This window comes from Vanacampus margaritifer, chromosome 2 (assembly GCF_051991255.1).
Source record: "Vanacampus margaritifer isolate UIUO_Vmar chromosome 2, RoL_Vmar_1.0, whole genome shotgun sequence".
Taxonomy (NCBI): domain Eukaryota; kingdom Metazoa; phylum Chordata; class Actinopteri; order Syngnathiformes; family Syngnathidae; genus Vanacampus; species Vanacampus margaritifer.
The window spans coordinates 34,647,546-34,659,792 of NC_135433.1; the positions used below are offsets into that span (position 1 = coordinate 34,647,546).

Below are 12,247 nucleotides of genomic sequence, written 5' to 3' on the forward strand. Positions count from 1 at the left end.
ATACAAAAAAGGCAAAAGAAAAAAAAGAGAGAGAGAGAGAGCGCAATGATGATGACCTGTCAAAATGGTAAGATTACCGAATGAACAATACTGAGCTCTCTCTCAAAAGAAAGAAAAAAAAAGAAAAACAAAAGGACTGGAGGTTGATACACACAACGATCACTCAGCTTCCGGGTTTTGTGAAAACGGTCCATTAGATGAGAAGCAAGTCCACTGTGTTCACTCCCACAACAGTGCAAAAACTAGTTTCTATCTGCTGCCATCTACAAAAATAGCAAAAGAAAGAAAAGTTCACCCACACACACAGCGGTAGACTTGCGCAGGACATGATAATAGAGTCCTTTTAGTCAAATGTGCATGACCAAGTGTTTTAGTGTGATTTTTTTTAAACCTCTTTCTGTTTCATTACATGCATACATCATACACAAAAACAAAGATGCACAATCTGCACATATGGACATGCATAAAAAAAGAGGCCGTCCAAGCTAAGCTCTGCAAATGCTTAACTACACCCCTGAGGACTTTGAAGTCCCTCGTTCGAGATCAACTTTGTTGTGCTAAGGAAGCATCTCAACGCAACCAGTCCCAGTTGGTTGCTAATTGTTTAGTCTGCAGCAGTCGTCTGAACCTTATTTTCCAACATTTTCCTGTCTACTAATGGAAGGGGACAAAAATGACTGGACGAGCTCCAACATCTAGCATGAAGGCCAGAACAGACAACACTAAAACGTGCCAAATGTTTCCTTTCCATGATGAATTTGTCTGTGTCATATTAAGTTCTTGCTTATGCAACAGACATGTTTAAATTGTTTTTAACTGTCTGGCAACAATATGGAAAGAACCCACTCAGAGATTGGCTTAATGAGTAAATGCTTTTTTGCCAGACATTTGTAGGAGGTAAACAAAACACAACAACTTGAGCAACCTGTTTGCAGAGGGTCTCACAACCATTTTTTTTTAGGATGGATACTACTGCATTATAGCAGGTTAGTGAGATTGTAGCGTGTTCTGATTTATGTAAAAATTTGGGTTGGCACTGTAGGAATACAATTCCTAAACCTGAATCCTAAATGGACCAGTGGGGAATCCCTCACACCTTCTGGAGTCTGTGTTCTGTAAAATTTAAATCATGCTGATTTTCAGTACAGTACTGTGGACCCCGATGAATAGACACAACATGGCGACAAAGCACTTTTTTTAGGATAAAGTTTGATGACACTTCAACTTACTGTAGCTCCAAAGACTGCACCAAACCATTAAGGCTTTGGCATGAGCGCAAAAAGAGCAAATTAGTTTAGTTTTCTGTATATTTTTGGTGAAACTAGATATGCAGAAAACCCCTCCCAAAGTGCTAGTCATCGCCAAGGTGCCAGAATCGAAGCGATGCAATGACTGGTAACGATAGACACAACATGCCGCAAGAGCTGAGGACAAGCCCGGAGAAAAAAATCATAATTGTCTGGTACGCTGCGTGTGCCTTGAGTGGAAGAGTGGAGCATCCTGTTCCATGTGAGCACATCCTGACACCAAACATAAGCTTGTAATCACACATTCACTGCCACAGTTATTTGACCCAAGATCATTAGCAGGATCTTTCCACTCATGACCTACTTTTTTTGTCTAGTTTAAAAAAATAAAATTTGTAGAGAATATTTGCAAAGTCAGGTGTTCTCTTCAATACCCCGCACTCTCCCCCACCTGCTCTTCATTAGGTGGGCTTTGAGATCAAAAAGAAATTACATGACAACTACATGACTACTAAACAACAGTGTTGAATGACCGCAACCCGAGGGTGCCATTTATTTCTGTTTGCAGCCGTACAATTTTGACAATACTGAAAACAAAGAGAATATCACCCACTGTTAAGGCAGGACTCATTGGGACATTCTGTATTTGTGAAATTTGATGAAACATTCTCCAAAAGGGATTAAGTAGAATGGGGGATGGGGAACATGAAAAGAAAGAAAAATAAATGGACAAATAGTGAAAATGCAACCAATTTTTACACAGCACAACAGAAAACGCTTGGGAATGATCTTGCATCATGTCTGAAATCATTACCTTGAAGACTAAACATGGACCACATCATAAACAAACAGTAAAATCAAATGAAATAATGAAAAATGGTGAACTGGGTTACATGATGAAAAAGAAAACAGTACGCTAAGCATTTCTAATATAGCAATTAAATGACATTGGTTTAAATACATTTCTTGTATTATGAGATCCACATTGCACACAATAACAATATGGAAGGATAGATAGTTCCACAAACTTTTTTAAGACGATCAACTCGTCTGAGGATTCTGCAAAGAATTGGGGAGAAAATTTATATATTCTGATACCAACAATTTCATGGATAAGGCCATTAAATAAACATTAACTGAGTTAAGGGTAAAAAGCATCTGTGTGCTGTACGCACTGTTATTGTGAAAGATGAAAGCTTTTCATGGCCAGAGGTCAAATGAAGGTTATCCACCCGCCCATATTAAGTACCGCTACATACAGAGGGTGGTCAGCATTGGCCATGTCACCTCAACATTAGTTTAAATGATCAGCTTCACTCTCACATTCACTGGGTTGTATAGTGACATCATGCGTGTTCTACCCTGGCATATGTTTATTTCAAACGCTATACTTACGGGGCCAATAGGCTACTTTTACCAGATCCATTCATTTATACAGAAAGAAGTGTCATGTGCAAAGAGTCCACCCCTGCCCCGTTCTTCATCTCATACATGGTTCTGGACTGTAGTCGTTTCTATCAAGCTTTTTGGTTTGTTTGTTTTGTCCACTATCAAGGTATGGAGCAGTATCCTCCACATGCCCCGCCGTCGCCGCCTTGCTCCTGATTCCCCAGTTGCAGCGTCTGGCCCTGGCTTTCGCTCTCCCAAAGCCCCGGAGTTTGTAGGATCTTCTCGACAAGTTCCTCAAAGGCACACTGTACGCCGTCTTTGGTCTTGGCACTTGCCTCTGAACAAAAAGGAAGACGGTTACCATGAAGAAAGTCTACATAAGTCTTTAACTCGTTCACTGCCATTGACGGCTATAGACGTCAAAAATTCATTTGAACTATTTCTATTAGTTAATTTTTTCCCCCCACTTTTGTTAACAAGAGTATGAAAACTTAGAAAAAAATATATTGTATATCTAGAACATATATAAAATTGGTGATTAATCGTGAGTTAACTAGTGAAGTCATGCGATTAATTATGATTAAAAATTAATCGCCTGTCGCCCCTAATTTTTAATATTGTTTTCTCTCTTTATTTTAAAGAAAAGTTTATTTAAAATTAAAAAAAAAATCAAATAAAATAACTTATTTTTAAATAATAAAAAAAGAAGAAGAAAATATTATTAAAAATTAGAGGCTTTAGACGATTAAAAATGTTCGTAATTAATCACATGACTTCACTAGTTAACTCACGATTAATCACAAATTGTATTATCTGTTCTAAATGTACAATATGTTTTTTTAGGTTTTCATACTCTTGTTAACAAAAGTGGAAAAAATGTTAAACTAATATAAATAGCCGTCAATGGCAGTGACTAAGTTAATATGAAAAAACGGGGGAAACTATTCCTTTAATATGCAGGTTTTTAATGATAATGACATTTAGGGAAATGGTTAAAAAAAAGACATGATGAGTCAATATAGAAGGCAAAAGACATGCAGCGGGCTCACAGTGGATCAAATCGACAACATTCTTGTCTGGCTCGGCCCAAAGCTGCTCATTAAGGTTGCTGCACTAAAATGGAAACTCCAAAGCAAAAGTTAACCTAATTTCCCAGAAAGGGCAAGTTTGGATACGAGAATTAGAAACTCAGGAAAGCGTGCAGACATGCATTTAAAGTAACAACATTTAAAGCCTATCTAGATGCTAATCATAATGCAAATGATCTGGACAGCTGCATCCAAGCAAAAAAAAAATCAAAGCAATATAAATCAGGCCAGAAAAACACAAATCAGAAGCATGATACGCAACCCTTTTTCAACTTGCACAATTTCTGTTAAAAAGTTAAGAGGCAATCCCGCATACCAATAACTGAACTCCAACATGGACACTCACTTACCGATAAAAAGCATTGTGTGCTTTCTCGCAAACTTCAGGCCTTCATTTCTGTCCACTTCATGGTCATCCTAGAAACCAAATAAAAAAAATTTTTTTAAATATGTATAGACAATTTGCTTTCATATTTGAATTAGTGTCTTCACAATTGTCTCAACTGTGGAAGCAAATCCCCTTGAGACTCACCCTATCAATCTTGTTGCCTACAAGCATTTTTACAATATCATTGCGAGTTGTGTAGGTTTCCAGTTCATTCAGCCAGTTCTCCAGTTTTGTGAAGGTGTCGCGCTTTGTAACGTCATATACTATCAACCCAAAAGAAACAAGAGAAACAGAGAGTGTTAGGCAATTCTGCACATTTACTGTGCTTTCCAATATTACAAGCCATAGATAATCAAATGACACGGACAGAATTCACGTGATGCAAAAATAATTCTACAGCAGTAAAATAAAGAAAGAAAGAAAGGCACACAGATTGTTGCAGTTTTTTTTTTTTAAGCACTTACCAAGTATGACTCCTTGGGCGCCACGATAGTAGCTGGGTGTTAACGTACGAAACCGTTCTTGTCCAGCTGTGTCCTATAAGAAGAGGGCATGATAATAAAATGGCAGAAACACTGAAAAGAAAAATCCACAGGTGCCGAAGCGCGAGTATGTGAAGGTCCATTGTAGTAAGATTGTAGAAAGAGCCTCTTGAACGGGTAGAAAACAATCACATGAGGTCCTCGTTTAATGACAGTAAAGACAATGTTTTAAAGTTACAGACGGAGTAAGATTACATTTTCATGTGGTATAAGAAGGCGCCATATACACATTTCAACATTAATATAAATTAAAACATTGTTCTATAAATTATTTCAATAAAAAATACATTAGTACATATTTTGTCCCTATTTAAAATGGCTTTGAGTGCAGTCCTATGTTCCCCACTCCACATCATTTGAGTTGCCTATTCCTTTAATCTTAGGACGTTAAAAAAAGAAAAGAAAAATCCATCTCGCTTCTCTAAGTGATGCAAGTCTTGCACCACTAATTTGTGTACTGTTCTGTGCAATGTCGCAACCCTGTGGACAGATATTGCACTGCATCATGTTTTTCATGAGGTCCTATTTAAATAAAATGTATCAACATAATAATACGTCTTACCCATATGGCAAGTTTTGCTTTATTTCCATCGATGGCCAGTGTCTTCACTTTGAAATCCACACCTTATTCAGCGTGCAACAGAAAAGGAACAAGAGGGTTTTAAAGGATTGCGAATTGCGAAGTTATAAACATGAAAAACTTGTGAGTTCTTGTGTGACGCATACCTATTGTCGCTGACTGTTCTGGATCAAATGTGTCTTCTGTGAATCTCAGGAGAAGGCTGTGAGTAAAGGAAATTCAGTTAATGGACTAAAACCCTTTAAAGGTTTTATGCAACAGTAGACATTCCAACACGGTGGCGATTGAAAACAATGAGGAGCATCAGCTTAAAACACCCGCAGTGAAAAGTTGACAAAATATGTTGTTTAGGTATTATTACAGCGCAGCAATACTGCCAACAAATGAACTTGAAAAATATAATACCATTTGGAGGTTGACAAAAAAGCCGCTGGGCAAAACAGTGCTAATATACTAATGTCAACAGACTAAACAGGCTAAGTTAGCAAGCTAGCTCAGAGCAAAACAAACCTGGATTTCCCCACTCCACTTTCGCCTATTATCAACAGCTTCAGAGTTGTCAGTACGTCGTCGTCCATATTCCGATGTAACGTTAGTTAGTCGACCGATTTGCTACGCTTTTAAGAACAATGTACAGAATGCTTGTTTTTGTGGCTTGACAAACTGCGTGCACAACTTCCGCCCAACGTGTACGTCTGACGTCATCGATAATCGTCGATCACATTCCTAAAACAACTACGTCAGTCATTTTTACAACAACAAAAAATAAAAATAAAAATTAAATCTTAACTATGACGGTAACAAAAGAGGATTTTTTTTTAAATTATCGGGAATGGTCTTCCATTAAAAAAACTAACCCAAATACAGTTCTTTTTCCTTAATAAATAATAAGAATAATTTTTGCGTGATCTGTTTACTGAGGAATTGGGAAATTTTAACTGAATTAAGTGGTCAGCATTCTGAGATTAATAATAATAATAATAATAATAATAATAATAATATATTTTAAATGGCACAGCTAGGTATTGGAGACGCAAACTCAGCCTTTATGGAGACAATCGTATTGAATGTTTTTCAGCACATGTAAAGTAAACAAAAAAAAGTGCTGCATTGCATTTTAATAAGTTTGAACAGGATATATGCATAACTGCAAGTGTCATTGCCCATTCTAATTTGGTTGCATTACATGTTTTAAATGTGGCAAATTTTACTTGTATTTGATTCAGTGATTTGCTCCCATCCCACTAGATTAGGGGTCTGCAACCTTTATTGTCAAAAAAGCCATTTGGGGCCAAATAAATCATAATAAAAAATATGTCTGAAGCCGACAAGCATTTGAACATTGCGATGAACAAAGCAGTGTGTTAGTCTAATCATTATGGTCTATAAATGTGTAGAATTATAAACTGAAGATATATCTCCATACTCTCTTAATTGAAAGTGTACAAAAGTATGTTTTTCAGAGAGATCAAGTAGAAGCGGATGATTTTGAGTAGTAATTATATACAATGATGCTGGCTATGATAGAATTAAGCACTGCATATTTGTTAGCATTGGCAATTTATTTTATATAGTTTGATTATAATGTGCATAATGCACCTGTAAGACTATTTGCACTTATGATTTTAAGAAAATATTTGCGCTTTATGTTGATATACAATAGATATAATAAAAAAATTAAAAATTAAACGCTATAGCCATTTTAGTTTAGTTTTTTTTTTTAATTTTTGCTTTACATTTTCTATGGGTGGTGTGCCTCGAGAGAATTTTTCGATGAAAAAAGTGTGACGCTAATTAGAACTGCACCATAACAGAAAAATATAATATAATGCGACATTTTGTGGTAATTTTCCGGGTTTGTTCTGTTAGCTTTTTCTACATCATGCATGCTCCACCAATGCCCAGGTAAGTATGTAGTGCCCTGACTGTTTTATTCTGACTGCACCAATCAGCTTTTATCTTCCCTTTATAGTAGAGTATGCGGACCCTCACACTCCACAGTCTCTTTGGTGAGGAGAGGGGCGGAGTTTTTCTTACCTCATTTGAAGTCATGTTTTCGACAACTGTGGCTGTCGCTTTAAGATCGCGCACATACTCGCACATGCACCATGAACGAGCCTGACACAGATGCTGCAGTTACACTTTGGTCCAGAGGTGGCAGTTGCGAGTACAAGAAAGTGACAAATGCACAAAGATCCTTCAAGAATACATTTTCTGACTTTTGTTTTGGCAATTTTGTCTACATTTTATGTAAATTTTCGGGATTTCTTCTTTTGTTTTGGGACATTCTATAGTTACTTTTGGAATGTTTTCTATCATTAACATTCAATTCTCTGAAAATTTTGGGCAATTTCATTGACATTTGATGGTAATTTTTTGCTTTTCCTCCTCCTTTTTGGACATTTTATGGTCACTATTTGGACATTTTTAGGTAATTTTGAAAACTTTTTCATCTATCTTTCATCTGTTTTACTGACAACTTAAACATTTTGACTCGGACCATTTTTGAATATTTAATTATTCATTAAAAAAAAATCTAAATCATGAATACATTTAAATAATATTTTATCTAAAATTTAAAATAGCCTATGTCAAAAAAAATATTAATTTCTACAATTATTTATCTATTTTATAGTTCCACGGGAGCCAACGGAGAGGGACGAAAGAGCCACATGTGGCTCCAGAGTCACAGGTTGCACACACCTGCACTATAGAGCCCGTGTACCAGGTACTCATACCAGTGACACAGAGAGAATCATTGTGTTTGTCCTGAGCTCTTGCATGACCATCAAGCAGTGAAAAGAAAAGGCCTGAGGGCCAAACCAGTGACAGTAGCAAGCATTGAGGAGACTCACTGAACCATACTGCACCTACCACTACTCCTCAATAGCCACTTTGATTGAACCGCTCCCCAACCTTTTCCCGCTATTATTCCTTTCAAAGTAGATCAACCTTGTTATCATGCAAATCTCACGATACAAAGCATCTAGAAAGAGTCCGATGCACCACAAATGCAGCTGGTAGTGAGTTTCCATTTTTCTTTGTAAGCTTGGACCCAAGTCAGCAGCCATGGCCACATGCCACACAGACTGCATGGAGAGACCTTTACGTATATGTTTTGGGATGATGGGAGCTTTTATTGGATCGCACCCGTGCTGGTTCCTCATCGCCCCACTTGTTGTCTCGGCAGGTTTTGGGAGTGGATTTTATTTTCTCGCGGAGAGGCTGTCCAACAACATTGAGGAGCAGTTCACTCCTGTTGACGGCCAAGCCAAGTTGGACAGGAAATACATCCAGGAGACATTTCCAGGAAATGATTCCATATTTTCACCTTTGAGACTCAGCACAAACGGACACTATGCATCAGTCATTGCAACCAGTGACAGCAATATTCTGGCAGTGGAGGCACTTCAGGACATCTTGGACCTGGACTTCAGAATTAGGAGAATTGCTGTGCACTTTGACAACCACTCTTTTGAATATATGGACGTTTGCGCTAAAGTGAGGGGATCCTGTAACTCCAACAGCATTCTGGAAATCATCAGATACAATGCTTCTAACATAGACAACGTCAACCTGACATATCCTTGGCATCACACCGGTTTGAGTGATGTTCCCTTGCATCCAAGTTTAGGTGGTGTACGTTTGAAAGGGCAGAGCTCGCTAGTTGAAAGCGCAAACGCCATTCAGCTCCGTTATTATCTACAAGAGGATGACAAAAGAAAGATAGACATGTGGTTGGAAGCTTTCATCAACTTGCTGTCAAATGAACCATCCAGTCAGGTAAACAACATTAGGGACACCTGAAGAGGTTAATGAAAGCAATTATACAGGAAGAGCTGCTAGATTTGGAATGTTACAAAGATAATAATGGCACTTTGTGGAAGCGACATTTTTGGTGCAACCTTAGCCTTTGAATTGTGCAGTTGTCCATGTATGTATCAGACTGTTTCACAGAGCAGAACCTGATTAATATACTGTATATGTCTTCCCTTTAAAGCTAACATACTCCACCTCCATGTCCATGCAGTGGGAATTTGAGAAATCTTCATCGTCGGTGATCAGTTTATTCTCCATCACCTACGCCATTGCCAACACGTTTTGCGTTCTATCATGCTGGAGGTCATCAACAGATTTTTGAAACTACTTACAGAAACATGGAGCATTCGAATTGACACATAAGTAAATGTTGTACACTAAAAAAAGTCACATTTCTTTAAAATGCATGTTTTTTTATTTCATTAGGTTGGACAATGTCCGTACAAAGGTGTGGGTGGCTGTCTGCGGCGTGCTGACCCCAGGTCTTGCGGTCCTTAGTGGTTTCGGCATGCTACTGCTGTTGGGTCAACCTTTTGTCATAACAGTTGCCTCCGTTCCTTTTATGATAGTAGGTAAGTACAGTTGTGGAATTTAGGGCTTATCCTGGACATACATTTTGCATTTATTGAAATTTAAATAAATTCCTGTTGTCTTTATGTCCCCTGTTGGTGATTGAGGCCAGCTGAGTTTGGTTTTTAACAATGTAATTACTTAGTATGGAAGACAGTATTGACTCCAGAAAACATTAAGTGACTGCAACCATGAAAATAAACACTTAAGGGGGAAACAAGTGACATCACTGAGCAATGAGAAGGACTCACTGAGCCATTCGATGCTTTATAAGGCACCAAATACGATTCCCTTCCTTTAAAGCATTGGTGTCCAAACTACGGCCCGGCGACCATTTGCGGCCCGCCATTAACTTTTGAGCGGCCCGTGATGTGACACCCCCCAAAAAAAGCTAAAATTGGGGGGAGGCAGAGTGTGACTTGAGCGTGTCAAAAAAACAACAACAACAATAATAGGTGTTACTACTACTAAAAAAAAGAAGTTTTTTTGGTATATATTTCTAAATAATCAGATATACAAGTAAACTAATTATGACTTAAATAAAGTTTCTCTTCAAAACACTGATGAATAAAGATGATTATATTTTAGAAGGAAAAATAATTTCTTCCACTTTCTGCTCTGTGTCAAGATCCATTTTATGAAGATATCACATTAATGATCCACAAGTAACTGTTTTAAAAATGGTCAGCTTACTAGAGTTTGTTCTGATTGTGGAGATCGGATTCGGCTGCTGTTCAGTACAGGGGTGGATCTAGTTTGGTCCGATATAGGGGTAACGGCCACCCCAAAATCTTAAAAATTCGTGAAATATTTGCCTCAAATCAACTTGAACAGAAAGCTGTTATGCATTTATTAAATTAATTAGAAAATATAATATATAACTGCTTACTTGATTAATTTTAGTGTGCTTATAAATTGAAGTTGAACATTTTTAAAGTGGCCCCTAGCTTGCGTCCTTTCATTTCTCTGTATGCGGCCCTCAAACGAAAAAGTTTGGACACCCTTCTTTAAAGGCTTAACACTGTACAACGAACAGTTTGTGGGTTGTAAAATGCAAAAGTCTTGAATTCCATGTGTTTTCTAAGGTGTTGGACTTGACGATATGTTCATCATGACCTCCTGCTGGCAGAGGACCCGCGTGGTGGACAGTGTTCCCGATCGGCTGGCTGACACCTACAGGGACTCTGCCATCTCCATCACTATCACCACCCTGACCGACGCTCTGGCTCTCTTCCTGGGCTACAGCTCACCCTTCGGCTCGGTCCGCTCATTCTGCCTCTATGCCGCAATTTCAATTTGCTTCTGCTACCTTTACAACCTTACGTTCCTCGGGGCTTGCATGGCTCTTAATGGACACCGGGAAGCGGGGAACAAACACTGGTTGACTTGTGCCAGAATCCCAGAGGACTTGCCATCCGCACCCTCGAAAAGCTACAGTGTCTGTTGTGCTGGAGGCGGCTACGATCGAATCACGCAAAAAGAGAAACCTGAGTTAATGAGTCTAATGTTTGAGCGTTTCTATGGGCCGTTTTTGACCCACAAATACATTAAAGCGGGTGTATTTGTTATTTATGCTTTTTATCTTGCTGTTAGCATCTATGGTTGCTGCATCATAAAGGAAGGACTGGATATCAAGAATCTGGCTCTGGATGACTCTTACATTCGTAACTATTACAGCAATCAAGAGCGGTATTTTTCTGAATACTGCTACAATGTGATGGTTGCAGTGAAGCAGCCATTCCCATACTGGAATGAAGAGGAAAGTAAGCGTTTGCTTGGATGCGTTTCCAACTTTGAAAACCTGGACTATGTAAATGGTACTTTTGGTTGGTTTCAGTCCTTTGGGCGGTATGCAAATGGCATCAATCTTAGCACAGGCTCTCAAGAGGCTTTCCAATCCAATCTATTAGATTTTTTACAACTAAAGAATGAATTCAGTCTTGATATTAACTGGAGTTCAGACAAAGAGATTCAGGCATCGCGATTTTTCGTTAAGACGCTTAACAACAAAACATCAGCAAATGAAATGATGACTGGACTCAGGCAAAAAGCAGAAGAGTGCCCAGTTGGACTTGTCGTATACCACCCTTCTTTCATTTACTTTGACCAATACGCTGTTATTTTAGACAACACCATTCAAACCATCCTGGTAGCCATGTTGGTGATGCTGCTCATCTCATTCCTCCTGATCCCCAGTCCAGTATGCTCTGTATGGGTGGCGTTCGCAATCTGCTCAGTCATTGTTGGCGTGACCGGCTTCATGTCTCTGTGGGGTGTAAATCTGGATTCTATTTCTCTGATCAACCTGGTCATGTGCATCGGTTTTTCTGTGGATTCCTCGGCACACGTTTCTTATGCATTTGTTTCCAGCCCCAAATGTGATGCCAATGAGAAAGCCAAGGATGCTTTGGCCCATTTAGGTTATCCAATCATGCAAGGAGCTTTGTCGACTATTTTAGGAGTGGTAGTGCTGTCTTTATCTGGTAGCTATCTGTTTAGAACATTCTTCAAAATTGTGTTCTTAGTGATTACTTTTGGTGTGCTTCATGGTTTGATGTTTATTCCGGTGTTTCTAACAATTTTATGGAAATGCAGGAATTGGAGTATGTGAGAGAATGAGCAAC

General features: G+C 38.5%; 2 protein-coding genes across 2 annotated transcripts; one reads left to right on the plus strand and one right to left on the minus strand.

Annotated features, from left to right (window-relative positions):
* Positions 1-1,771: 1,771 nt before the first annotated feature.
* On the minus strand, positions 1,772-5,933 carry LOC144044740 (ras-related protein Rab-18-like). The gene is made up of 7 exons (XM_077559327.1): positions 5,745-5,933; positions 5,381-5,436; positions 5,217-5,278; positions 4,577-4,649; positions 4,257-4,375; positions 4,075-4,141; positions 1,772-2,973 (listed from the first exon to the last, which is right to left on the minus strand). The coding sequence occupies exons 1-7, from the start codon at positions 5,810-5,812 to the stop codon at positions 2,798-2,800; spliced, it is 621 nt and encodes a 206-aa protein (XP_077415453.1). The 5' UTR covers positions 5,813-5,933; the 3' UTR covers positions 1,772-2,797.
* Positions 5,934-8,303: 2,370 nt separating this feature from the next.
* Positions 8,304-12,234, plus strand: ptchd3b (patched domain containing 3b). Its single transcript, XM_077556321.1, has 4 exons — positions 8,304-9,017; positions 9,235-9,356; positions 9,480-9,625; positions 10,709-12,234. Exons 1-4 carry the CDS (start codon positions 8,304-8,306, stop codon positions 12,232-12,234), a joined length of 2,508 nt encoding a protein of 835 aa, XP_077412447.1.
* Positions 12,235-12,247: the final 13 nt, after the last annotated feature.

Bases quoted from the DNA above. Each gene is read 5' to 3' on its own strand.
- LOC144044740 (XM_077559327.1), bottom strand. From the start codon at position 5,812: ATGGACGACGACGTACTGACAACTCTGAAGCTGTTGATAATAGGCGAA. The intron at 5,279-5,380 runs GTATGCGTCACA...ACGCTGAATAAG, and splicing joins AGAACAGTCAGCGACAATAG to GTGTGGATTTCAAAGTGAAG. The intron at 4,650-5,216 runs GTAAGACGTATT...CTCTTCTTATAG, and splicing joins AAGCAAAACTTGCCATATGG to GACACAGCTGGACAAGAACG.
- ptchd3b (XM_077556321.1), top strand. From the start codon at position 8,304: ATGGCCACATGCCACACAGACTGCATGGAGAGACCTTTACGTATATGT. The intron at 9,018-9,234 runs GTAAACAACATT...TTCCCTTTAAAG, and splicing joins CAAATGAACCATCCAGTCAG to CTAACATACTCCACCTCCAT. The intron at 9,626-10,708 runs GTAAGTACAGTT...GTGTTTTCTAAG, and splicing joins CGTTCCTTTTATGATAGTAG to GTGTTGGACTTGACGATATG.